The sequence below is a fragment of the Benincasa hispida genome, unplaced genomic scaffold (genome assembly GCF_009727055.1).
Source record: "Benincasa hispida cultivar B227 unplaced genomic scaffold, ASM972705v1 Contig207, whole genome shotgun sequence".
NCBI lineage: Eukaryota > Viridiplantae > Streptophyta > Magnoliopsida > Cucurbitales > Cucurbitaceae > Benincasa > Benincasa hispida.
Window position 1 is genome coordinate 543,128 of NW_024064645.1, and position 28,000 is coordinate 571,127.

The following is a 28,000-nucleotide window of genomic DNA, read 5'->3' on the forward strand; positions in this document are numbered from 1 at the left end:
ACGAAGGCTTTACCACCTTCTCTAGTATTAGCTTGATTTTCTTGTTGGACACTTCAGCTTGACCATTCGTCTGTGGATGGTATGCGGTGGCCACTTTGTGGAGGATATTATATTTGAATAGCAGATTTTTGACGAGATAATGACAAAGTAGGAGCCTTCGTCACTTATTATGGCACGTGGAGTGCCAAAACGAGTGAAAATATTTTTTTTCAGGAATTTAGAGACTACTGCCGCATCGCTTACGGCGCATGCTACTGCTTCTACCCACTTCGAAACATAGTCGACGGCTAACAGAATATACTTGTGACCACTTGAAGGTGGAAATGGTCCCAAGAAATCAATGTCCCCACGTCGAATAACTCCAGTTCTAAAATGATGTTCATGGGCATCGCATGTTTCCATGAAATATTACCCGTGCGCTGGCACCGGTCACACTTCATTGCATAGTCTCTTGCATCCTTAAATAATGTTGGCCAATAGTACCCACTTTGTAATACTTTCGTTGCTGTAAGCTGGCCTCCAAAGTGCCCGCCATATGGTGAATCATGACATTGCGATAATTTGCATTGGTGAGCAACATCCGATACTCACAATTGCAGAATCTAGTATGACCCCGTCTTATACAGATTTGGCTCATCCCAATAATAAGATCTACATTTATGTTTGAGCCTCCTCTTTTGGTGGTCGGTATACTCTTCGGGAAATTGCTCACAAACCAGATAATTTACCACGTCTGCATACCATGGCAATTCTTCAATCAGAAATAGCTGCTCGTCTGGGAATACTGCGCTCACCTCTGACTGATTGCGGTCAACCTCAGAATTTTTCAATCTGGATAAATGATCCGCAACTTGATTCTCCGTCCCCTTGCGATCAATTATTTCCATATCGAATTCCTGGAGGAGAAGAACCCACCTAATCAACCTCGACTTCGCATCCTTCTTTGTCATCAAATATTTTATCGCCGAGTGGTCCGTGTGGATGAGTACTTTTGTTCCAAGCAAATATGCTCTGAATTTTTCCAACGCAAATATTACCGCAAGCAACTCTTTTTCTGTGATGGTGTAGTTAGTCTGAGTAGAATTCAAAGTCTTACTCGTATATGCGATGGGATGTAAGATCTGTCTCTTATACACATCTAGATGTGTATAAGAGACAGGCATACCCGCTTGCGTCGCACATTAATTCAAAGGGAAGTGTCCAATCTGGTGCGATCAACACGGGCGTGGTCGTTAATGCATTCTTCAAAATTATGAATGCATTGTGGCAATTGTCATCAAAGTCAAATTTTCTATCGGCCTCCATCAACGCACTCAGCGGTCATGCTATCTTTGAAAAGTCCTTGACAAAACGTCTGTAAAATCCAGCATGTCCCAAGAAGCTCCTGACAGTTTTACACTTGTTGGAGGTGGGAGTTTTTTAATCGCTTCAATTTTTGCCTTGTCCACCTTCAACCCGTCCTTCGAGACCTTGTGCCCCAGCACAATGCCCTCCTTCACCATGAAATGAAATTTCTCCCAATTAAGCACGAGGTTTGTCTCCTCACATATTTTCAATATCTTCTCCAAGTTGTCAAGACAGACTTTGTATATGTGGCCATATACAGAGAAGTCGTCCATGAATATTTCACAGAGACTTCGAGATATTCCGAAAAGATGGCCATCATACACCTTTGGAAAGTGCTCGACGCATTGCAGAGGCCGAACGACATGCGACGAAAAGAAAATGTTCCATACGGGCAGGTGAATGTGGTCTTTTCTTGATCTTCAGGAGCGATCATGATCTGGTTATAACCGGCATACCCATCCAAGAACTAGTAGAAGTCATTTCTAGCTAGACGATCCAGCATTTGGTCAATAAAAGGTAACAGGAAATGATCCTTCTTTGTTGCCGCATTTAGTTTGCGGTAGTCCATGCAAATCCGCCATCTGGTGACGGTTCTTTGCGGTATCACTCGTTATTTACGTTAGGGACTACCGTCATCCCTTCTTTCTTCGGTACGCACTACACTAGGCTGACCTACGTGATGTCTGCTATTGGATAGATGATGCCCGCGTCTAACCACTTGATTATCTCCTTCTTTACGGCTGTACTAATGTTCGATCGATCTTTTGTGATTCTCTTCGAGACGAATTCTATGCATACAGTATGCGGGGCTAATTCCTCGAATGTCTGTAAGTGTCCAGTCAATTGCTTTTACATATTTTCTCAGAATGCTCAGCAGCCATTTTCTTGGTTTTCATTAAGTGCAAAGGAAATGAATACCGGTAGCTTTTCGTTTTGCCCCAGAAACGCATACTTCAAGTGGTTAGGAAGAGTCTTTAGCTCTATTGTTGGTGGTTGTTTTAAGGATAGTTGCGTTGTTTTTCTTTCTTCATTCACTGTCAGATTATCTTCTTGGGTTGCTATCATTTCATCTTCCTTGTTTGTTTTTTTTTCGTGATCCAATTACATGCAACAACGGATGCATCTTCGTTTTCATCTTCAGGCTTCTCTTCTTCATTCAAACTCTGTTCATCGTCAGATTCATTAAGGTCTTCTTCATCAGGATATTTCATGGCACGGATAATGTCAAACTTGAGCTTTTGTCCATTCACGCTCAAGGTGATCTCTCCTTTGTGCACATCAATCTGGGCACGACCGTGATAAAAATGGTCGCCTCAGGATGATGGGCATATCTTTGTCTGCTTCATAATCCAAAATGATGAAGTCTGCTGGCAATATAAATTTGTCAATTGTAACCAATATGTCCTTCACCTTCCCCTCTGGATGCACCAGAGATCTATCCGCTAATTAGAGAGTCACTGTCATAGGCGCAAGTTGCCCCACATTTAGCTGCTTGAAAATTGACAAAGGCATCAGGTTAATGCTGGCTCAAAGATCGCATAGCGCTCTCCCGATGTACAATCTTCCAATGGAGCAAGGTATAGTGGAACTCCCAGGGTCGCGCATTTTTAGTGGGATTATAGATTTTGAGCTTTACGTCAAAGCCACCATGGCAAACTTACCAGTGCCTATCTTCTTTGTCACCATATCCTTTAGAAACTTCGTATTTAGAAATTTCGCATATGCAGGCATCTCTTCAATTGCTTCAGTGAATGGAATGTTATGCAATTATTTTAACATATTCATGAAGCGTTGATACTGTACCTCGTCAATTTTCTTCTTTCTAAGTCTCTGGGAATGGTGACAACTGAATTCTTACGGTCCCTTGTTCTTTTGGCTCCGAGGTGGATGCAATCTCAGGTTTCATCGCTTCTTTTTCCTCTGTTTCTTCTCGAGTCACCGCAATCTCTGGTTCCAGCGCAAATGGAGCAGTCCGGCTAGGCTCTTTCTTCTCCCTTGCCACAGTCTTTCAACTCGGCAACGTCACGACTTGACATTGCTCTTTACCCGTACCCCCTGGGTTGCATGGGAGTTCCGTTGAACTTGGCAAGACCCTTTATGGTCAATTCTTGAGTTCACCTGCAATCTGGCCTATCTGTATTTCCAGGTTGCGGATGGATATCGCTTGGTTTTGAAGCACAGGTTCGTTCTTTTCAATATATTGCTTCAACAAACTTTCCAAAGAGGAAGATTGTGGCACCTGCGAACTACTGGCTTGATTACTCGTCTGACCGTTGGTTCACGGAAAAAATCCGGGTGGCCCTTCTTTTTGTGCCACTGATTGGAAATTCTTCTGCTGCTTTTTCCACGCAAAGTTGGGGTGGTTTCTCCACCCGAGGTTGTAAGTGTTGGAAAATGGGTTGTTTTTCACAAAATAAATTGACTGTGGGTTTGCGGGCATTCCTCCATTGCACGTCCTTCACCACAAGTAGCACACCTTGCGGTCGTCTGGTTGATTGCGTTCACTTGCCCACTATGCGTTGTTGGGCTATTGATTGCGATTCCCTATATCAAGTTCATCATCGCAGTCATCTGACTCTGAAGGGATGTGATAGCACCATTGTTTGTGTCACTATCCTTTATTATCAATCTTTGATCGCTTTCTCTCCAGTCCTCGTGGTTTTTAGAAATGCGATCAAGGATGTTCTTGGCCTCATCATAAGTTTTATCTAGTAGACCTCCAGCGGCTGCCACATTGGTAGCGGTCTGTGAAGCAGGGTATAATCTGTGATAAGAGATCTCCATCTATAAGCAGTTTGGTAATCCGTTGTGCGGGTAGTCTCTTACCAACCTCTTAAACCTTGCCCAAGCATCGTTGAGCGATTCATCCATGTCTTGTTCAAAATTGATTATTAACTTCCTTCTTCTGGAATTCTCCATTGGTGGAAAATATTTCTTCATAAACTTCTCTACTACTTGCTCCCACGAGGTAATCTCTCTCGGTTCGAGAGAGTATGCCCATTTTCGTGCCTGGTCACACAACGAAAATGGAAACAATGTTAGTCGAACTTCCTCGGTGGAGATATTCGGGAACACAAAAGTGTTGCAGATTTCTATGACGCTCCGAAGGTGGGCGTGCAGGTCATCGCCATGCCTCCCTCCAAACTGTCCAACAGTCTCGATCATCTGCAGCATCACCGGTTTCATTTCGAATCTCGATCCATCAAGAGTGGGCCTCATGATTCTTGGGGAGAAATCGTAGAGGTTGGGCGACACATAGTCCCCAATGGGCCTATTGTGATCGTTCGCCAATAGGATGGGATTCACCATGACATTGTTTTCATTTGGTGCTCCATTTCCAGGTTGTTCTGCCATGTTATCCTTCTCTAGTTGTTGTTATTGGCGGCTATCTCTCAGTCTTTGTCGGAACGTTCTTTCAATCTCTGGGTCGTAATGCGCCAGAGATTGAAAGCTGCAAAGAAATAAAAAAATTACCGTTAGCACACTGAATTTCCGAAGTCCCCGGCAACGACGCCAAAAACTTGATGCGTTATTTTATGCTATGAAATAATAAAAGGAATTGCGGTGATGGAAAATGCGTTGAGCAACAAGTTTTCTCAACAGAACCCAAGTATAAATCCTACTGAGTTTTCTGGTAAGTCCAGGGTCGAACTTAGGGACTAAGGAAAACAGCATGCGGCAATAATTTTTAGATTACTTTACAGTAACAAATAAATTAATGATTTGGTTGGTTTGTTGTTTGAAGTATAAAAAGTATGCGGCAGATTTGAGATAAGAATGATCATGCGATAGATACACTGAGTATACATGATATAAGATAATCGCATAGAATGAAGATCCTCCATTGTGCTAGCTAAGTGCTTTTCAACCCATTCGACATATTTAGCTACTCATGCGTAACATACAGAGAGTGAACAGATATAAAGATGTAGATTCCATTTCTATAAATTGGTTCAGAGTATAAAATGACAATGGAAGATAAGGATAGAGAGCTTGGTAACAATTCCTTGCTATCCTAGGCTTTTACACTGTTAACTCTATTATGCTAAAAAGATGTTTCTGTTTCTGCAGGAGTTGGCCCTCTCTCTGATCTCGACGCTTCCGACACTCTTCCAAGTTCACCAAAACGATCTCTTGGTATAATCTCCCTTCACTCGCTTTCGCCCTTGAAGTAAAGAAAACTAAGAACAAGGCTACTTCTATCTAAAGGGAAAAATTATCTAACTGTCGAACTCCTTCACTAAAGGTGGCCTCTGGTATTTATAGAGTTTCGGGGTGAAAGGCTTCTTCTCTCTTATGATTGCACTGATGGGGTGACATTAGTTCTCTGTCTGAAGCACCGAATATTTGTCACCGAAAAGTTGAGTGTACTTGCTACAGTAGGTCGTTAACGACTTGTTAACTTAATTCGGAATCGACCGTCATCAGCTTTCTGTCCCATCGTGATTTACTATGCTTTTCACACAGATGCGCCCACCATGATGCACCGACTCTATGCAACAACCTTCTTGAGCAAATATTCGCGAGCGCAAATGATTATATAGCCTTGCGTTAACGCAATCTCTTAATGCCCATATATAGCCTTGCATTAACGCAATCTCTTAATGCGCTCGACCGTTGATTTCTTTGGATCGCATTTTCCGCCTTGCGTCAATGCATATTCTGCACAAAATTACATAAGTTAACTGTTTTAATACGATTGACGCATGCGATCGCAATGTTGTGAACTTAATACTTTTGGACGCAATATTGTATATTTTTATCAATGCAATCCTGCATTGTTTTATAACTTTGCGCTGTAATAACGTGCATTTCTGTCCATTATCAATATTATCAAGGATTCCCTTAGTAGTATGCTGGGTTTTAGTGAAACTGTGCCTTTTTACCTTTCCCAACACACAATGCTCATAAAAAGATAGTTTGCTATTGAGTTCTTTATGTAGAATGCGCTATTTGAATAGAGCTTCAAGGCCTTTAGAGCTAATATGAGGCAACCTCTTTAGCCATAGATCAGCTAAGTCAAATTAGATGATGATACTGTATAGACTTCATTCACCATTTCAACCCCTCTCACAAAGAAAAAGTCATTTACTTTCTCATCAACTAAAAGAACTTTAGAATCCTTAAGAACTTCTACGCAGTCTTATTTTCCCCTGTATTCACACCCTAGAGACTAAAACATCCTTAGGGAGATTAAATTTATTTTAAGATGTGGTACATGCCTAATATTCCTTAGAAGTTTTACAGTTCCATTCTTTAGCTTTAATGAAATTGATCAAATCTTAATGATTAGGCATGTCTCATTGTTTCCCATGTAGATTGACTCTCCACTGATTTCTCTATAAGTGTTGAACCAAGGTTTGAAAGGAGTCATATGATAGGTGCATCTGGAACTAACCCAATCATGTTTTACCAAATGGCTAACTTGGTTGGTTTGGTCTTGAGTAAAGGCTAAGGCATCTGTGTAAATGTAGGAACTTTCAACAGTAGATGCATCAGGTTGCTTCCCCTTAGATTCTATCTCTTTTTCTTGGTTTTTCCTCTTTAGGATGGAGCAATCTTAACCAAATGTCCTTTCTTCTTAAAATACTTGTATTTCAACTTCTGTTTTGCTTTCTTTTCTTCCTTAGCTGTTGTTTTCCATTATTCCCATGATTAGGACTAGGTTTGGCCTTCACAAAAAGGCCCTCTCCACTTGGTTGATATTTCTTGTGGCTTGAAGCTCAATTTCTCTAGTTTTGAGAGCTGATATTATGGAATCTGTAGTAATTGAGTCTTTACCATACTTCAGTGCACTTTTCACCTCTCTCTAAAGGATTCAGGTAACAAATTTAGAAGCACATAGGCCTCATTTTCATTCCCTGGTTTCTCTCTTAGACTTTGAATTCAGACACTATCTTCTTCAACTTATCTAGGTTATCTATCAAGAATTTAGGAGGATCCATTTTAAAGGTGAAATTTTTCTTCCTTAGGCACATTTTGTTTGGGAGATCTCTTTTTGCATATAATTCTTCACGCTTAACTCAAATCTTGTGTGTTGTTTCTTCTTCAATTACCTGCCTTAGAACATTATCATTGAGGTTCAAAATTAGTGTTCCATATGCTGTAATTTCATATCTTCTCTTTCTCGTGCAGTCACAAAATCTGAAAGTTTTGATGGAACAATGAGGGCCTTATAAACTTTTGATACCCGAGCAAGGCTCTGATTTTGGCTTTCCACAAACCAAAATCACTATTTCCATCAAAATTTTCAATCTCCACTCTTGCCACCACCATTTCAAATAAGGTTCTGAATCTTGATCTGCCAACATTTACTTTCTTGATGTCAAAGATTGCTCTGATACCAATTTTGTTGAGTTAATTTTAGTTGAATCAATGAAGGCCCAATGTAATCAGATGGAGTGAGCATAGATGGAAAGGCCAAATGTTTCTGATTGAAGATTTGAAGTTGGTAAAAGGAAAGAATGAGAATGCATCACGTAGACAAGCTAAAGAATTCACTCATGGAAATGATGCCTTTCACTTAAAATACTAAAATTGTTTTGGTAAATAAATAGAGAGCAATATTTCTCTCTCTAAGATTTTTCCTCTCACAAAACGATTTCTTTCTCTGTGAGTTTTAGATCTTTTCTCTTCTTGCATGCAAAGTTAAGGAAGAAGGAGAAAAAGAAAGGGAACACAAGCATGTAACGTGGTTTGACCAAAATCAGTCTATGTCCACGGGAAGATCAAAATCTTGAAGAAATTTCAGATGAGTACAATCTCTAATTTCAGTCTTATTTTGCTCTACTTCTGAAAGCTTCCTTTTATAGATTAAGAGAAATCAGTTACATCACTACAAAAAAACTCTCTTTTAGTGATATTTTTTTAGTGGCGTAGCCAAATCATGTTGCTAAATACTTATATATAGCAGCAAGTTAAAAAACTTGTCGCATAACATAATTATTAGTGACAGAGTCTAAATAGATGTCACTAAAAGTTTTTACAACATGTTAACATATTTCACAAAAAGCTCATAGTCTTTAGTGATGAATTATCGTGCTACTAAAAGTAACTATTTTTTCTTTAAAGAAAAGAAATTGAAATGCCAAAATAATAATAATAATAATAAATAAAATGCCCTAAATTTTATTTTCCCTCGTTCACAAAACATTTCCCCTTCCCCTTCCCTCTTCCCTTTTTCCTCTGGCTTTTTTCACCCTTTCAATTTCCGTTTCTCCCTTTGTTTCCCAAGATGATGGGACAGATGGCCCAAAATAAAAGGCATAAATGAAAAATGTATACCATTTTGAAAACCAAAGAAATTTGGCCTTCTACTAATGTCATCATTGTGTAAAATTACCACTTTAACCCTAATGCATTATTCTTCTATTTTCTTCGTTTTCAGTGTTTTTTTTTCATTTTTTCTGAGTTTCTTCTTCTTCCTTTTTTCCCCCTTTTTTGTGCATTCCTTCTTTTTTCCCCTTTCTTTGTTTTTTTGTTTTTTTTTGTTTTTTGTTTTTTTTTTTTTTGCGTTTCTTTGAATCAAGCATCAAGCATAGAGTATATAACATTAGAATATCGAACATCAAGTGAACTTCTGAATCAAGCATAGAGCATAGAGCAATAGGACTTAAAATATCGAGGATCGAGTAGCATGTAGCTAGTATATAACATAGAACATAAAGTGTAATGCATCAAACAAGAAGCATCAAGTATCGAGGATCGAATAGCATGTAGCTAGTATATAACATAGATCATATAACATAAAGCATAGAGCATAGAGCATCAAACATTGAGCATTAAGTATTGAGTATTGAGGATCGAATATCGAGTATCGAGTATCAAGTATCAAGTATCAAGTATCAAGAAAACTTATAAATCATAGCACGCGGATGAGTTATAGGGTTGAATAAGTAAATTCATAGGATGCTGACATAAGCAAAAGGTCACTTTTCATTCAATTTTAAAAAGGTACCCATTTTTCATTTGGCCCTAAAAAAAGAACCATCCATCCAAAAAACCCTTTCCTTCCCCTCCCTCCTTTCTCCCTCTCTTCATCTGTTTCTCTCCTCTTTTTCGATGAGGAACCATACTAGCCCACCCTCACGTTTCCTATCTCAGGCAAAAACCCCACTTGGTAGCACCAAGAATGAACATTCTGGCTGAATAGACCGGCGACACTGACCCAATTGGTTTAGACAGCGATAAGCGACATGTGGCCTTCAACATTATCTTGGACACATCAATGTCGTGCCCTCACATCAGTGGATTAGCCGCTCTTCTTAAAGCCACACATCAAGATTGTAGCCTAACCGCCATTAAATCTACTCTAATGACCACAACATACTCAACATATAAAAATGGCAAAGCGATTCAAGATGTATCCAACAAATCACCATTGATACTGTTCGATATCTGAGCCAGACATGTAAATTCTAACGCCTACCCTCGATCCCGACCTTGTTTACGATACCACCACCGACAATTACTTCACCTTCCTCTGTGCCCTAAACTACAGTTCACTTCAAATTGAATTAATCAACAAGAAAGACTTCACATTCAATGGAAACAATAACTACAAATTGGAGAATCTGAACTACCCATCATTTGCAGTTTCATTAGAAACCCCTTCCACCAACAGTGCTATAAAAAACCACACTTGCCTTTTTCTTCATTGTTGTAATCTATAGTTCCCCTCAAGCGTTGTTACCCCCTCTCCATGTTTGGATCTCGCAATGTGCCTCAATCTCCCTAGAACCCCTTTCCATGTTTCTTCCAGATCTTCTATCTATGGCTCTTTCTCCTCACCATTGCAATTCTTCCTCTGCTTCTAATTATAGTAACCCTAACCAACCCTCTGATCTCCTCGTTTTCTCAGGTCTCCAATGCCACTAGTTTTTAATCCTTGTTTCATTTTCTCTTCTAAAAAACTAGTACTTTTCTCATGGTGCAGATGGGACTGCATTTAAAGGCTTATTCGAGGAGCTAAAAAACTTTACGACTCATGTAGCTCATGTTCTTCCTGTTTCTGATGATGGAGGTAGCACCGCTGAGATTGGTCGTGTGCTTGGTGAATTTGTTTAACGGTCATTCTCTTTTGTGTAAATTATGTATTCAATTTTTGAGTGAATCTTGGGCTAGATGGTTCGACTGTTGGAGATATATGATCAAATTTGAGTACTACAAGTTTACACTAGTTTTGGACTCATTCTAAGCCCTTTCGGTAAGATTTTGGCGGTAAAATCTTGTTTAGACTTTTTCGAACCCTTACTAAATATTGTAAATTGGTTTAAAACCATCTAGTGAAATTTTAGGGTTGTTTGGGTAAGTTTAGTAAGTATTTAACCTACTTTAAATCCTTTCGAACTAGATTAACATGTTCTTGAATTGTCCATGACACTTGAAAATTATATATATGTTGCAAGAAGTCTTAGTACATAAAGACATATTTTCTTTTGAACTTATTTAATGTTTATTGTAGCTTTCTCAAAGTTATGATGCTCCTAAATTTCTTAGACCAGTTGAGGTTCAACTTATGCTTTATTATGCCAAAAAATGGGAAGAAATTGAGAAGTCAGATGACGCATAGGAAAGCTTGGATATGGTCATTTTTGGTCTCTAATGTATGGCAAGAGGTGATATTCATGGCCATGTTGGAGGCAGCTTTCATAGATACAGTGTGGATGAGTGCTGGCATGGTTAGTATTTGGATCATACATTCATTTTTCCTCTAGATTCCATGCATGAAATGTAATTGAAGCATATGAAGCAAATGTTGAATTGCAACTATTCATTTCCTTTTGTCCAGTCAACTTCTCTGCTTCTGTGAGATTTTTTGGGAAGACAATGGAATGAAGATTAAATTGATCTTTATGTACTATGGTGTTATGCTAAATGGTTAATTCTATTTTTTTTTAAACAGTTCCTCACTTTGAGAAGATTACAAATGTCTATCTAAGATGCCTTTTCCATAACTTAGGATTCCTGATGTTCTTGACTAAATGAGGAGAGATATGATTAGACAAGGTAATATTTTTAAGGCATTCTTCTTGAACCAACTCGAGTTTGTTCTAAAGTATTAAATTAGAATATGTTTTGGAGTACTTTAACTATTCTATAGTTGTGGTAGTCACAACTTAGTTATTGTTTATGCATTTGTCCAACTAATGGAAATGAGTTAATGATATATTATTGTTAGATGTGTTTAAGACATTACCTAATGTTTGGGATTACATGTTTGACAATTAGTTCAATATTTTTCTCGACTAAATTCTCCCGTTGTTGATCAGTTAGCAGGAGAAAATATATTTGAGTATTTGTATGCCTGTATTTCGTTTTCATTGAACAATAATTTGATTTATTGTCTTTTATATATTAGAATGTGCAACATTATTAGTAATGGTGAGGTGAGTTTCGGAGGCTTCTTTCTTTTCTTTACTATTCTTAATATTTGTATTAGATTGAAGATAATATTACCAATAACGAGTTCAGCTTATGCATAGAATAATTAAGATTCTTGTATTTGAACTTGTTTGGTAGTACTGGTTGTGTTTGGGTTCGTAAAGTTTGTTTATGGTTCTCATTAAGTTGTTTGTGTTTATAAGTATTTTTGTTTATGTTTATGCATTTTTTAAATGAAAATGATTGTTATTAGGTAGGTATTTGATCTTAGGTGTTCTTGTGAATGAACAGGGTAGCAGGAACTTTGTTAATGACGGATTTCCCCTGTTTCTACAATCAATGATAGTTCAACTTGAAAATGTATTACACATAATTACGGATGTAACTTTTTACATTTGTTGGCATCTAGTTTGTACATGTTATATGTTTCTGTTTGATGATAAAATTGATGTTTAATGTCATTTACTCTTATTATATCCACATAAATATTGTTAGTTAGTCTTATTTGATGTCAGCCAATACTCGTATAATGTCGGTTTTCGACTGATACTATAGCTTAGTTTTATACTAGTGATAACAGGTTTATATATTAAATTGAATATTATTGTTTTAATTAATGAAATACTTTTACCGATGCATACATATGTTGCAAAAGATACTTATAATGACCATTAATCCACTTTTAGCAACAACCTTATATGTTATTAAAGCTTAACTTTCAATGACAAATTTGCCATGTCACTAAATAAGATAAATAGTGACAAATAGCATATTGCTAAGACAAGTTTTTAATAACACGTGCTTGTCAATAAAAGCTGTCTTTTAGCAGTGCGTAGTGAATATATCACTAAAATCTTTAGCTACGTGGCTAAAGGGGTTTTTCTTGTAGTGCATGTTTGTTTTAAAACAGAAAAATAAACTAAAAAAAAAGTAGCCATTGGATTCACTTTTTACAGAAAAGGAAGGAGATCTCAAAAGGGAAAAAGGAGGAAGGAGGAAAGAAAAGGAATCAGTCACCGATGACGGCAGTAGGTGAGCAACGATGGTCGGTGGACATTGCACGGTGAAGAGAAATCAGTAACCCACGATTAACACAATCAATGTCACACTTCAATGGTTGAGGCTTCGAAACGATACTGGTTGGATTTTTTTTTTTTTTTTTTTTTTTTTGCATTTTCTGTGTGAAAACGAGGAAGAAGGGGGAGATGGAAGAAGAAAAAGAAGAAGGGAAGAGGGAGGAAGAAGAAGATAGAGGAAAAAAAACAAAAGCCAGTCGCCCTGGGACTAATAATGAGCGACTGACAGTGGTTAATAGGGGCCAAAGTGTATCCAGCGATCCACGACAAGCATGATTGACGCCACACTTCAACGTCGAAGCTATAAAACAAGGGAGTTTTCTTTTTCAATGTGAAAATTAAGAAGGGGAAAGGAAGGAGAAATCCAAGAGAAATGGAGGAGGGAGGGATAGATAAAAGGAAAACAAAAACCGTCGATCGATGGTCGACAATTAGAGGCGAACCGTAGACATTCATGAGTCTCTGGCTAACGAAGATTGTTGATGGTCTCACCAACAACCAATGTTAAGTGGTAGGAGATGATGGGAGATTTTTTTCAAATTCATAGCATTCATTGATAGCCCTTCTTCCACAACCATGTGTTTTTAGTTTATCATTTCTGAAAATTTTATTCTAAGTGCTTAAATATGGTCAAGCCTCCTCAATTCCAAACTCATATATGTGTCATGTGATCCATTCACTCAAATAATGCATCTTTAATGATCATATGGTGGCCAATAATGTGCTTTGAATTTAGATTGTTAAGAGCAAAAGAAGCTTACCCTGTGGGTCATGGAATTCAGGGAGCTTAACAGCTTTCGGACATGATTTTGTAGCATCACAATCACGTAGCTGCAACGAGTAAACATTTACTTTCATCAAAATAGTCTTTACAAATAATTCAATGAAAACTAATACCTAAAACCCTATTTGATAAATCATTTGATTTTCAACACTACTTAGTTTCGTTTGTTTCTAATTTTTTTTTCTTTTTTCTTTTTAATATTTTTGAAACATGGCTATAAATTCAAATGTTTCTTAAAGATAAGATCATCTCGTGGAAAAAGGGTAAGAAAACAATCACACAAGATTTAAAAACAAATAACATATATACCTTGAATTGTTTATCAAAGCATAGATAAATTTCCTTAATAATCCCCCTTTTAGCACATGCAAGCTTTGGATTTGCTTTGAAAGCTAAGTGAACTGCATTAACCACATCTTGAATAGGATACTTTTTGATATCCGAAGCTATAATTTCAGCATTCTCCAGAGCTTTCTGAGTTGAAGAAAAGAAAAAAAAAAAAGTAATGAAGAAAAACAATTCAATATTTATTTTGTATATGGATCAAATATTTAGTATAACTACGTACATACAATAATATTATATTGATCAAACTCTTAATACTCTTCTAAGTGAACGTAGTAGCAATTGGTATTCACTTCATACTTCAGGATTTGAAGTTCGATGCTCCATCTGATAATTATTGTACTAAAAAAAATTTAATCTCTTGAAAAACACTTATAATTAAAAAGGTCCTACCTAGGATTATTTTGACCGTTAGGTTGAAATTTGATTGTGTCACATATTTATGGAAAAAAACATCTTGAGTGCATCCTCGGGTGCATCTATCTTCTTTTAGCTCATCTTGTAAATTATCTTGAGTGTAGTCCATGATGCACCCAAGAAAAAAAAAAAACCCTTTTAAGGTTGATCTCATGATAAAACAAAGTTTCCTATATAAGAGTTGTTTTAGATCAATCTTCTACACAGTTTTTCTCTCATACATCTAAAAGTACAAAACTGTCTACCACACATTGTACTAATCTCCTAATAAAATAATTTCTCTGTTTCCAACTGTTGAGAAATCCTACACCGAAAGAGTTCTCACAATTTTTATAAGATATATGAAATTATTTCTCTCATTGTCAATTAGTTTCGAGATAAAATTCCATGTTCATTGAAAACATTAAGATTCGATTCAATAATAGTGTACTTAAAAAGACTGTCATCTTTTGAAAGAGAGGGTCATAAAAGCTTGCTTACAGTGACATTATACTTGAAGAAAAGGGTGAGAGTTGTCAAGAAGTAATCATATTCTTGTAAGATTACAGGAGTTCCACAGGTTCCATGCTTCTCTACACAAAAAGTTTGGAAAGGGAAATTAAAAATTAGGTAAAGATGCATAATCTAATCTAATATAATATAATGGAATTTAATTTAAATATGTTTTTTTTTCTAAAATATGTTTTTAAATATTTTCAATTTCATTGATTAAGAAGTAAATATTTAACTTAAAAGAATGTACCTTTAGTCATGAGTTAGATGGGAATAAAGATAAAGAGGATAAACATTAGAGATGAAGAGGTGAAAAAAAGGAAAAAAGAAACATACCATACTGCAGCAATGGTAAGATGTCAAATGGTCATCATCAATAAGGGAAAAAGAGAGAAATTTAGGATTCAGTCTCAATTTTATTTTATAATAAGCCAATAAATAAATAATATACGGAATAAAATATAAATTTTTGTCCTTAAAATTTGATTTAGATAAAATTTGGATTCTTGAATTTTCAAACTCGACACTTTTAATTTATGATGTTTATAATATAACTTTAATTATTCATTATAATGTTGATGAGACATTAATATATTGCAAGATAAAGGTCACAATTTTATTATAGTAAAAATATTAAATATATAAAAGAAACATAATCTTCATTTTTCTTCTAACTTCTTCAATGTAATTAAGAAAAATGTTCATTTTTCTAGAAAACCTAAACAAATTTCTTGTTTTCTTAATTATGTTCTTATCTCTCTCTTCGTGCTTTGTTTCTCCTCTCTTTCTGCCTCATTTCCAAATAAAGAAAAATTATTTTCAACGAGAAAACCGTTGAAACTATTTATAAATAATAGCAAAATCTATCTGCGATAGATTATGATAGACTATTATATGTATTTGTCATGATATAAATAGACATAGATGATAGTCTATTGCGATCTGTCGTAGATAGAAAATGAAATTTTGTTATAATTGTAAATATTTTAGTTAATATTTCTATATTTGAAAACAGTCCAAAAATAAATAATTTTTTTTAATAATTTAAAAACTCTAAAATTAATATATTTAAGTGACACTAGCTTAAATGATAGATAACCTCAATCACTTATCATTTTTCATTTATTAGAATTAAAATGTCGAATTTAAAAATTTAAGAATTCAAATTAATTTCGAAGGACCAAAAGTATATTTTTTCTAAAAAAAAGGAAAAAAAAAAAAAAAAAATAGAACCTGGTGAGCCCAAAATGATCCTTTTCTGCTATCACAACTGCCAACAAGACCACACCTATAGCTTGGCCAATATTTGTCAAGATCCTCAAACAATGAACTAATCTACAAGTATAGTGAAAGTTTAAAGTGAATATACTATTGGTATGGAAGATGAACATTATTTTTAAAGATCATGGAATATTCACTATATAGCATTACATAGAATGATATTCATAAGAGTAGTGTCCCCTTTTTATATCTTGTTTGTAAATGAATATATTGAGCCTTACGTATATCTAATCCTTCTAATACAATTTAGGAGTATATTTAAATATTTTGGGTTCATTTTCATTTTTGGTTTCTAATGCCTTGTTTGATTGATGATCATAATTTCGTCTTTTTGTTTTCGGTTTTGAAAAATAAGCCTATTTTTCCTCATCTTCTTAAATACAAACGTTGAATTCTTAGTTACATTTCAAAAACCAAAACAAGTTTTTAAAAACTTTTTCAAAATTTTACTTGGTTTTTAAACTTGTGTGTGAGGTAACTCTTGCCATTTTAAAAATATCTCATCTATTTATACTCTTATTTAATCCATATATTTTTAGAAAGTTTTAATTAATAAGTTTTTAAGGTTTTAATTGTGTATAGCAGGCTATTACTGTAAGAAAATATGGGTATAAATATATAAATAAATAGCAACAAAATATCATTGATGTGTATAATAAAAAGATTCAATATCCCTCAATTTTGATATTTAAAAAAGAAACTTTTTGGTCCTTGAAGTGTTAGTTTAGTTGCATTTGTGTTCAGGAGTTTTAACTCGACATAAGTTGGAATAGATATTGCAATAAACAATATTTTGATTTTAAAAAACGTACAAATAAGGATAGATTTTGATAGGAATAGTTGCAAATATATCAATTAAGCCCAAAATATTATCAGATATAGCATAATGTAAAAAAAATTACAAATATGACAAAATTTAGATAGTTTATTAATGATAAATCATACTGCTGGTAAGAGTTTATAAGTGATAGACTATATTAGTGGTAAGAGTCTATCAAAGACAAAAGTTTATTGTCAATAGACTTTGCTATATTTGCAATTTTTGAAAACAAGAAAGAAAGAAGAGAGATTACAAATAGGTTTCTCGGAACTATCACGAAGTTCGTTCAATCAACCTCTTAGATATTGATCTCAATTTTATTTCTCTAAAAGAAAAACAAATCTCTTTCTTTTTTTTTAAAAAGGAAATTATGAAGTCTCATATATCCAGAAAAAGATTTGTGAAGTTGAAGAACAAATTGGGAGAGAAGTTTGTTTAAGTCACCCTAATGCTTTATGGACAAGAATGAAGCATGTGGTAGATTTACCTTATGTCAAAGATTTTAAGAGACCTCAAATTCCAACAAAGGCAAGACTAATTCAAATGAATTCAGAATTATTAAGCCATTACAAAAAAAGATTGATGTTCTTCTTTAAAAGAAGTTAATTATACCTTCAAAAAATCTCTGGCCTTGTGTTGCTTTTCATGTCAACAACGAAGTAAAAAAGAAGCCACTCGTAATTAACTACAACCCTTGGATTAAGCATATCCAATTTCAAACAAAAATGATTTGCTTAAACGAATTTCAAATGCAAAAAATTTCTTAAAGGTTGATATGAAGTTGGGATTCTGGCTTATTCAAATTTGAGGAAAAGGAGAGTGCATTCAATATTCGTTTTGGACGATTCAAATAGAATGTCATGCTCTTTGGCTTAAAAATGTTCCATTCGAATTTCAAAAAATCGAGAATGATATTCTTGAACCAATCCAAAAATTTTCAATTATCTATTTTGATGTGGGTACCACGACGTCATTGTGAAATGCATGGTCGGGAAATTGTGCAGTGCCAACCATAGCGTCACAACTTTGTATTGTTGCACCCTCTCGGATTGTGGCACTGAGCAATCATTTTCCATGCTTTTTTACCCCGTTTCAACTTTTTCTTTTCCGTACCTCAAGGTTTGACATTCCATAGGGATATTTTCGTCACTTTACATCCTATTTAATCCGTTGTGGTCTAAATGCTCTATTCTTACAAAATAAACAAAGGAAGCATTAAAGATCTCATCTTAAATACTAAAATCAACAAAAAAAAAATCAAAACCTAAGAAAGTACTTTTAGGTGCTTTTTACCATATCCTTTTTTTTTTTTTTTTTAATTTGGTTTAGATCAACATTTTTCTCATTTTAAAAAATTCAAGATTTGATCCAACAAAATAGTTTAATTACTTTTGCACCAAAGATAAAAAAATGTTCATAAACAAAAATAAGATTTTAGGATTATAAGAGCCTATTCAAATATCTATTCAGTTTACTAAAAATTCTTAACCAAATTTTAGATAAAATCGAACTTCAAATATTTTTTATTTTATTCATAATTTAAGCATTATGTCCAAGCCACATTTTCAAAAGCTAAAAAAAGATAGAGTTTCATTGACCAATGAGTCTACTCTCACTATTCAAAAAATAAAGGTTCTTGATTAAAGATATTTCATGCATAAATCTCATAGACCCGAAGGCAAATCTTATCCTAGAGACAAATGCATCTGATATCGGATATGGAGGAATCTTGAAACAATATCTAGTTAAGAAGAAATCTATAGCACGATTCAATAGTGGAGTGTGGAATGGTACTAAAAAAAACAACAATTAAAAAAAAAAAAACTTGTTGCAATAGCCTTGTGTGTTAAAAAATTTCAAGGTGAATTAATAAATAAAAAGTTTTTAATATAAAGAGATTCTCAAGTATCAAAATTCGTTTAACAAAAAGATATGAAGAATCTTGTGTTCAAACAAATCTCTTATCGTCTCACTTTGATTTTGATATTTTACCTATAAAAAGGGATCCAAAATCTCTTAACAGATTATCTATGAAGAGAACACTTTTTCCAAGGTGTAAAATCTTTTCTCTACATTTTCTTTCCTTGATCTTAGAAATGGGTGGAAGTAGGAAAGGGGAGTGCACAAACCTCCTCTTCTTCTCAAAAGGGAAAAACCTCGAGAAATTCTTAGAACAATATGCTCTTTCTAATGATGCATTCATCAATATTCAACCTCGAGCACAACATTGTGCTATCGGTATTCAAATTAGAGAATCCATTACTCCATTTTTTCTTGCAACAAGATAAGGATCCGATGAAAGTACCTTTAGTACTCTTGTCATTCCTGAAATAGGGTTTTGAGAAATAACTAGTTGTTACTAGTTTTAGAATGAAACGAGGATGAGGAACGACAGGAGTACTAAATGTACTTTCATCATATCCTCGTCTTGTTGCAAGAAAAGATGGAGTAATGGGTTCGAGCATGGATGAATGCGCCATTAGAAAGAGCATATTTCTCTATCCTCATTGGAGTGTTGGGCTTTTTCCGAATTTGTTGGGCTTTTCCCTTTTGAAAAGAAGAGGAGGTTTGTGCAGTCCCCTTTCCTGTTTCCACCCATTTCTAAGATCAAAGAAAGAAGATTTAGAGAAAAGATTTTACACCTTGGAAAGGTGTTCTCTTGGTAGATAATCCACTAAGGGATGATTTTGAGTCCCTTTTTATAGGCAAAATTTCGAAATCAAAACAAGATAAGATTGTTTGCCATCTAACAAATATTTGTTTTGGTACAAGATTCTTCACATATATTTCAAAAATGAATTTTGATTCTTGAGAATTATTTTTTATTAAAATTTTTTTATTTATTAAATCATCTTTTTTTTTTTCTTTTTCTCTGAGTACTATTCTACACTACACTATGGAATCGTACTATAAATTTCTTTTATCTAGAGGCTGTTTCAAGATTCATCCATATTCAATATTGGATGCATCTGTCTATATGATAAGTTTTTTCTATGAGACTTAGACATGGAATATCTTTGATTAAAGCCTTTATTATTTTTAATGGCGAGCGTATGCTCATTGATCGATGGAACTCTATCCTTTATTAGCTTTTGGAAACGTGGTTTGCAAATAATGCTTAAAATTTGAATAAAATCAACTACATAATTGAGACATCCTAAAAATCTTTGAAGTTAGATTTTATCTAGAATTTGGTCAGAAATTTTTTAAATAACTTTATAGATCTTTAAATAGACTCAATTAACCTTAAATGGACGTCAAATTCTAAAAAATTTATTTTTGTTTGAAATTTTTTTTTTTTTAATCTTTGGTGCAAAAATAACTAAACCATTTTGTTCATTTAGAATCTATAAATTTTTTAAGACGAGAAAATGTTGATCTATACCAGATTAAAAAAACTCAAAACATGGGATGGTGAAAAGCACCTGAAAAGTGCTTTCTTAGGTTTAGATTTTTGTTGGTTTTATTACTTAAAATGAGTTCTTTGATATTTCATTTGTTTATTTTGTAAGAATTGAACATTTGGACAAGAATGGACTAAAGAAGATGTAAAATGACGATAATACCCCTACGGAAGGTCAAACTTTGACCTAGGGCATATAAAAGGTTGAAAAGAGGTCCAAAAACACGAAAAAAAGAGGCACAGTGTGTTGCGGTACCGTGCTTGGCACCACAACCCAAGATTGTGTAGTAGAACAACACCGAGTGTTGCACAATTTCCAAACGGTGCATTTCACAACGACAATGTAGTGCCCCACATCAATATGGATAATTGAAAATTCTTGGATTTATTCAAGAATATCATTCATGATTTTTTGAAATTCAGGTGGAGTATTTTCAACCAAAAAGCATGACATTCCATTCGAATTATCCAAGAGGAACATTGAATATAGTCTTGTATCAATCCTTTTCTAAAACTTGAATATACTAGAATCTCGACTTGAAATCAAATTTTAAGAAAATTTTTGCATTTGAAATCCATTTGAGCAAATCACATTTTTTTTTGTATTGGATACCTAATCCATTCCAAGATTTTGTTAAAAGGTTTGTAGTTAATTACCAGTGGAGGAACTCCTCGCCCCTTTTCTGTCTGGCTGTTGACATAAAAAGCAACACAAGACTAGAGGCTCTTTGATGGTCTAATTAATTTCTTTTGAAGAAGATTATCAATCACTTTTTTGTAATGATCCAATAATTATGAATTTATTTGAATATGTCTTGCCTTTGTTAGAAAACTTGAGATTCTTTAAAATCTTTGACATAAGGTAATCTACCACATGTTTCATCCTTGTCCATAAAGTATTAGGGTGGTTTGAACAAACTTATCTCTCAATTTGTTCTTGAATATCTTAAATATCTTTTTTAGATATACGAGTCTTCAAGGTTTTCTTTAGTCATTTTGAAACTAATTTTTTCTTTTAATAAAGAGTTTTGTTTTTCGTTTAGAGAAATAACATTGAGATCAGTACGAGGAGATTGATTGATTGAACTTTATTTTTTCAACTAGATTAATAAATTTAAAAATAATCTCCTTCCTTGTAATTATCGAGATTATTCCTTTCTCTAAGACAAATAGGATATAATTGAGTAATGAATTGTATACCTAGAATCACCGTCTAATTCAGATTTTTTGATGAATAGAAATAAGGTATCACAAGTAAACTCCTTCCATTCAAATATGTACTTTGAAAAGCTTAAGCTTATTGAATAATGGTTGACCATATTTTCTCACAATATTCATTGGATTTAGGCTCTCATGGATACCATTTTGATTTGCTCTAGAATCAATTAATGCGCCAATATGGATTCTAAATATTTGACTTATAATGATATATTTTCACATACCACTTTTTGTATTGAATCTTTGTGGTAGTTCCTAGAAAACTATTTGTATTCTAAAAAAAATACTCTATCACAGCTACATTCATGTTTGTACACTTCATCTAATTGTTCAATCACATAGTTTGTTATGTTAGGAATGACTTTTGGGTTAAGGCCCATAGCAAAATCAAGTGAGAAGGACGAAAGTTGTTGCACAATAGAAAATTAAGGAATGCCAAGAAAGTACAAATACCAAGGCATGATAGAGGAGTTTCCAAAGTGTGATAGTGGTGGAAATATGGTCTTTCCTCACACACGCACACCACCACCGATCAGAGGGATAGGTTTGAGTTACCACGCTTGGGGAAAGAGAAATATCTTTTTATTACCTCTCCATTTAATATGATTGGATGTAATTAATAATTTTTTCCTTTTTTCTGCCCGTTGATGCCCTAGCCATTTCCAGATCCCTCTTCTTCTTATACACTCCAAATTTTTTCAATCAAAGATGAGTTCATATCTTTCACTATTTGTTTTCTTCAAACTTTATGTTCTTCTCTATTTTTTAGCATATTTCATTTGATTCCAGTCTTGTCTCCAGCGAGTGCACATCTGAGATTGGGCGTTGCGTTAACCTTGGGGAGCAACCTACAGAAGCGATTTAACACCGAGGTCGCATCCAAATTGCTTTCAAGGCAATGATTCTTTTCACAACACAACAACGATTCGGTATTTGGTTCCTATTATCTAAAAGCAATTTTTTCCTCATTTCAAATGTTGATCAAGAACGATAAGGTCCTTCCTAATCTGTCCAAGCTTGAACCACTCGATGGAGCAAATTACCGCTGTTGGTCCCAGAAGTTGCTCTCCTTCTTTGAACAACTAGAGGTTGATTACGTTCTCACCACATAAGGTCCTGCTGCTATCGAAAAGATGCCTAGTCAATGATCCAGAAACCTCCAAAGAAGCTACCGTTGTTTCTGACCAAATGAAATAACCATCTGATATTGATACCGACAAATATGAAAAAGACAACAAAATGGTTTGAAGCCATCTACTTAAGCATATGTCAGACTTGTTGTTCGATCTGTTTGTGGGCCGAAAATCAACAAAGGAAGTTTGGAACATGCTAGAGTCAAGATAAGAGGAGACGATGCAGGCTGTAAAAAATACGTCGTCGGAAAATGGCTACAATTATCGATGACAAACGAGGAACCGAGTGGTGGATTAGATTCATGAGTATGAAAATCCGGTGGCAAGTGTGTTGTCCGCAAGTATGAAGATGTGTGAAATTCTTCAAGCGAATGTACTACTTGAGAAATTTCCTCCATCTTGGAGTGACTACTGGAATCACCTGAAATACAAGAAGAAGGATTTAACTCTGAAAGGAATTGATCAACCACGTGTGCACAGGAGAAGCCAATCGACTGGAAATAAGATGATTTCTAAAAATTTAAATTCAGTTCATGCTAATGTTGTTGAATCTTCTATTGGTAACAAAAATGGGTTCAAAGGTAAGAACAAGCAGTCTAGTAAAATATATTCCTCTCAAAAGAAGGGACATCATAGGACTTCAGGTGGGAAGATTCAAAAGAAAAAAATAATCTGTTATGTCTATAGAAAACAAGGGCACACTCCTACCAGTGCAACCAGAGGAAAGGTAAGCCAGATCGACGATTTACCCTATAGGCCAATCTTATTGAGAAGAACAATGTAATAGGTTTTGTAGTTGTGGAAGCCAACCTAGTGGAAAACAAATCTGATTGGATTCTTGATATTGGAGCCTCATGACAATTCTGCTCAAATCGAAAGCTCTTTCATGACTACCAAGATACACCTAACAGAGAGTGTGTATTTATGGGTAAATCTACGATGACAGAAGTTCTTGGAAAAGGGAATATTCTTTTAAACTGACTTCTGAAAGAACATTATTTTTAAGTAATGTCTTGTATGTACCTTTTTTACTTACAAACCTGGTGTCTATAAGTCTATTGAATCGGACTAGGCTTAAAATTATACTAGAAACATGTAAGTGCTTCTAATTCTGCCTATATTGTTGAATCTATTGATCTATGGCATGGTAGATTAGATCTTATGAACATTGCTCAAAAAACTTAAAAAGCATTAAACATTATTAATGCATCTAAAATACATGAAACTAGTAAATGTCTTGGATGTGTGGAAGCTAAATTTATCAAGAAACATTTTAAACCAACTACCACTAGGTGCACAGGATTTCTTGAATTAATTCATACAGACTTGGCTGATTTCAAAAACACTACTAGTAGAGGTCGGAAAAGTTACTATATCATTTTTGTTGATGATTTATCTAGGTATACTAAAATTTATCAACTAAAAACAAAGGATGGGGCAGGCAATATGTTTTTGAAATTTAAAGTTGAAGTAGAAAATCAGTTGGATAAAAGGATTAAAAGGTTAAGATCATATAGAGGAAGAGAATATATTGATAAGTTACTAAAATAATTTTGTGAACTAAATAGCATTATACAAGAAACATCTGCACTTTATTCTTCTAAATAAAATGGTATAGTTGAACATAAAAATAGAACATTGAAGGAAATGATGAATGCTACGCTATTAAGTTTTGGATTATCTGATAATATGTGAGGGGAAGCTATGCTTTCTGCCTGTTTTATTCTTAACAGGGTACCTCACAAAAAACTAGACGTCTTACGTGTTGGGGTTGATGCCCTAAATCTCGTATGGTTCTATAGTTTGTAAATGTTTTGTATAAAATCATTTTTTATTTAATAAAATATATGATATTTTATTCCACAATTTTTGTTGCATTAATCACAAACCAATAAACTAACATCCAGGGTTATCTTGTAACTTAAACATGTATATAGAGACATACGGGAGGATCATGTTTAAGTGATAACCTAAATGGTCTGTAGTAGATGGATAAAGCTAGATACCTTATTCTGGTGACACATCGACATGACCCGCTTTGTACGTATTGCAATTATTGTAAATGCTACAAATGATATGATCCTGATCATTCATGTGTAGACATTTGAGCGGGGATATTATATACAAAGGAGTTTGTATAAACCCGGACCACGAAATTTTTATCTCATTATATAACACTATTCATAATGGAGACTTACATTTCACCAAGATGACCATAGGTAACATGACCTAAATCTTGAGTGAGTTGTGAACTTCTGCCTATGAGAGCGGTCCTTTGATTTTATGGGTGAAAATGGCCAGATCATCGACTCAATACGCTTACTATTTCGGGGATTCATCTGATTGCGGAGTTGGGAACACAACTACACAAAGAAGAAATTCACTCCTTCCCCGAGATCGAGGTAAGTAGATAAATTACTCCATTAAGGGCTGATTCTGGGGCTTGAACAATGTGGCGCCCCTCTCTTGGCCTGAGAGGGATTTAGTCATAGTTGGACTATGATCTATTGTTCATTAAAGGGATCAGTGGTACTTAAGGAGTTAGATGTAATTGCAGGGGCAAAATGGTAATTTTGGCCCAACTGTACTTACGAGCAATTTATGAAAGATCATCATACTGTTGATTAGTTATATCCAATGAACACAGAAATATATCTGTAGTGCGAAGAGTGCAGCTATCAGTCTTTAGTGGATTGCCCGACAGGTAACGGATAGTGAATAATTTAATTAAAGAGTTTAATTAATTATACACAAACCGTTGGAGCTTCAAGCACAGGTCTATGAGGTCCTCTCGGTAGCTCAACGAGATTTATTGAGGATCAAGTTTTGAATTAATTTGAATTTTTCAAATTAATTGAGGGAATTAATTATATGTGACATAATTAAGTTTATTTAATTATATATAATATAATTATTATAATGCATTTGATACATTATAATATAAAGTATTTATGAGAGGAATTAAATGTTTGAATATGATTCAAATGTTAACTATATGAATTAGATTTATATAGTTAAACTTTAATGTAAATGTGATTTATATTAAATGTCACTAGTGAGAGAAAAGAAGCTATAGGTTATATATTGTATATGATACAATATTAAACTATATATTATATGTTATATATGATATAACATATGATTACATGAATATATAATAAATTGGTTATTATATATTTATAATTTTAATTATGAATTAAAATTATTTATTATTTATTATTTATTTTATTTCTTTAATTTTAAAATTAATTAAAACTCCATCCTCCATTTTATTTTCCTCCACCACATACGTGGTTTAGTGGTGGAAGGGTCTTCCTCTTCTTCCTACAAAAACAAAGAAGAGAGTGTATGAAAGACAGAATTATAGAATTCAACAGAGATTTTTTTTTCCATCTTAGAAAATATTCTTTCTTCTTCCCTCTTCCCAAAATCAATCAGAGCTCACCACTCCTGGGTCTATCATCCAGAGGATACTGAGGTTTCCAAGTGGGTTCTTTCAATTGGAATCAGAGAGTGGTTGTAATCCCAAATTGCCAATTTTTTTGTGAATTGATTTTACACCAATGGTGAGATTTATTGTTTTGCATTCTCTGTTGTAATTCATATGATTAATGGTATTTATATGGAATGCGGTTTGTTAATGGATGTTTTCAGGATAGGGCACAGTTTTTATGTTCTTTTATTTATTTATTTATATTTACACTTTGATTGTAAGGGCCCATGTTTTAATTGCTATAGAGTCTGTATTCATATTGTATCGAGTCGCTCGTGCTGTTCTCAGAGGTTTTCTTGCGTTTCAAGGCTAGTTTTGGACGAGGAAGGTTGATTCTGTATAATATCAGACTGTATTGCAACATCGCAACATCGCAATGGTGTGCCCTATATGAATTAGACTATATCGCAACTAAAGTTTTGGACGAGCGGCGAACGGAGAAATTTCTCCATAGCATCGCGACACTAGGCACAACGTTGCGACGTTGCAAGGCGGAGAAATTTCTCCTATTCGCTCCTAGTTCACCCGGTTCAAACGGTTCGAGGGCGGTTCAGTTGAAGGTTGGACCGGTTCATGACTTGGTTCGAGCAGTTCAAGGCCTGGTTCACTTGTTTCAAATCGGATGACTTTTATTATTGTAATAATTAGCCTTTTTTTATTTTTTTTAGTGTCCTATCCCGGTCCATTAACTTTTATATTAGAGATATACATGTGATGTAGTTTTATTGGATTATATGTCATATTGTATGTCATATAGAATTAAATCCCACCATAGGTTATGCATTTGTTTTCATGCATCATTTATATTATAAGTGTTATAATATTAGAATATGCATGATTTAGCTATGAAGCATGCTCATGCATTATACAATATAATTGTTATATTATATACACGCATGCATTAATAACATATACATGCATCATGAATATTATAAGAATTATAATATAAAGTATGATTGTATGTCTTTTATAGTATGTTATTAATATCTTTCATTGCTTTATAATATGTGATTGTTATATATATTAGTAATAAAATTGAGATTACATGAAGCATGACACTACCTTAGGTTAATTTATAATTGTTATGATTAACTAAAGTATGTCAAGCATGCAATAAATGTTTTTTTAATTCTTTCATTTATTTATAATCGTATTTTAAAATATGATTGAGATAGACCTAAGATCATATTTCTAATAAGATTAGAAATCTTATTTTAATCTTTTAATCGGTTTAATAGGATTAAACTGATTCTTATTAAAAGATTAAATATGTAACAAATGTATTTATAAGAGACCTTTTTCTGGGTTCTATCTAGGCTGGGATACTTATGTTGATGGAAACGTCGCACCCCTACCTGCGAACCTACTGGACGGGTGAATTAGATAGATTTGTTACATGCATGCAAGTTTGTTTAAAGTTTATTAAAGAGTTTAATAAGACTTCAATCAAAATTGTTTAATTATCAAAGACAAGTGTTATTTTTTAACAAATCAAACGTTTACTTAGTTAAAATCATTAGTCAGGTTTTTCCTAAGTTAATTAACCCTAGGTAAAACACTCAGTGAGAGGAAAGTGGGATATATGATACTTCATTTTATCCTCTACGCAATTCTTCTTGTAAATTCACACTGTGAGATCTACACTCATCCTCGAGACACCATAGGTGTCCCTCTACGAGTGAGATTTGGGTAGATCAATAACAAGGTGAATGGAGAGAATGTTTATAATAAGTGGGAGTGGGACGTGTGATAGCATATCCCTCGGTCTCTCTCATTAGGTTGAAGTAAAGTTTCATGCATCGCCTCGT

The 28,000-nt window shown here is 34.3% G+C and overlaps 1 protein-coding gene and 1 long non-coding RNA gene across 4 annotated transcripts in view; one reads left to right on the plus strand and one right to left on the minus strand.

Annotated features, from left to right (window-relative positions):
• LOC120069077 (ribonuclease 2-like) overlaps positions 1 to 28,000 on the minus strand; it is a 47,083-nt gene that overhangs the window by 6,503 nt on the left and 12,580 nt on the right. For 2 of the 3 annotated variants that reach the window (XM_039020752.1, XM_039020751.1), the window contains 6 exons: positions 16,078 to 16,179; positions 15,181 to 15,184; positions 14,833 to 14,924; positions 13,900 to 14,064; positions 13,568 to 13,637; positions 1,167 to 4,798 (listed from right to left, as the gene is read on the minus strand). In XM_039020752.1, coding sequence (XP_038876680.1) covers positions 4,740 to 4,798; positions 13,568 to 13,637; positions 13,900 to 14,064; positions 14,833 to 14,924; positions 15,181 to 15,184; positions 16,078 to 16,179 — 492 coding nt within the window. In that variant the 3' untranslated portion in view covers positions 1,167 to 4,739. Of the gene's footprint in view, positions 1 to 1,166; positions 4,799 to 13,567; positions 13,638 to 13,899; positions 14,065 to 14,832; positions 14,925 to 15,180; positions 15,185 to 16,077; positions 16,180 to 28,000 lie in introns of those variants that run through there. The other variant, XM_039020750.1, reaches the window with a different exon arrangement.
• Positions 8,962 to 12,379, plus strand: LOC120069078. Its single transcript, XR_005479434.1, has 3 exons — positions 8,962 to 11,027; positions 11,252 to 11,355; positions 12,022 to 12,379. It is a non-coding gene; the product is annotated as an uncharacterized LOC120069078 (long non-coding RNA).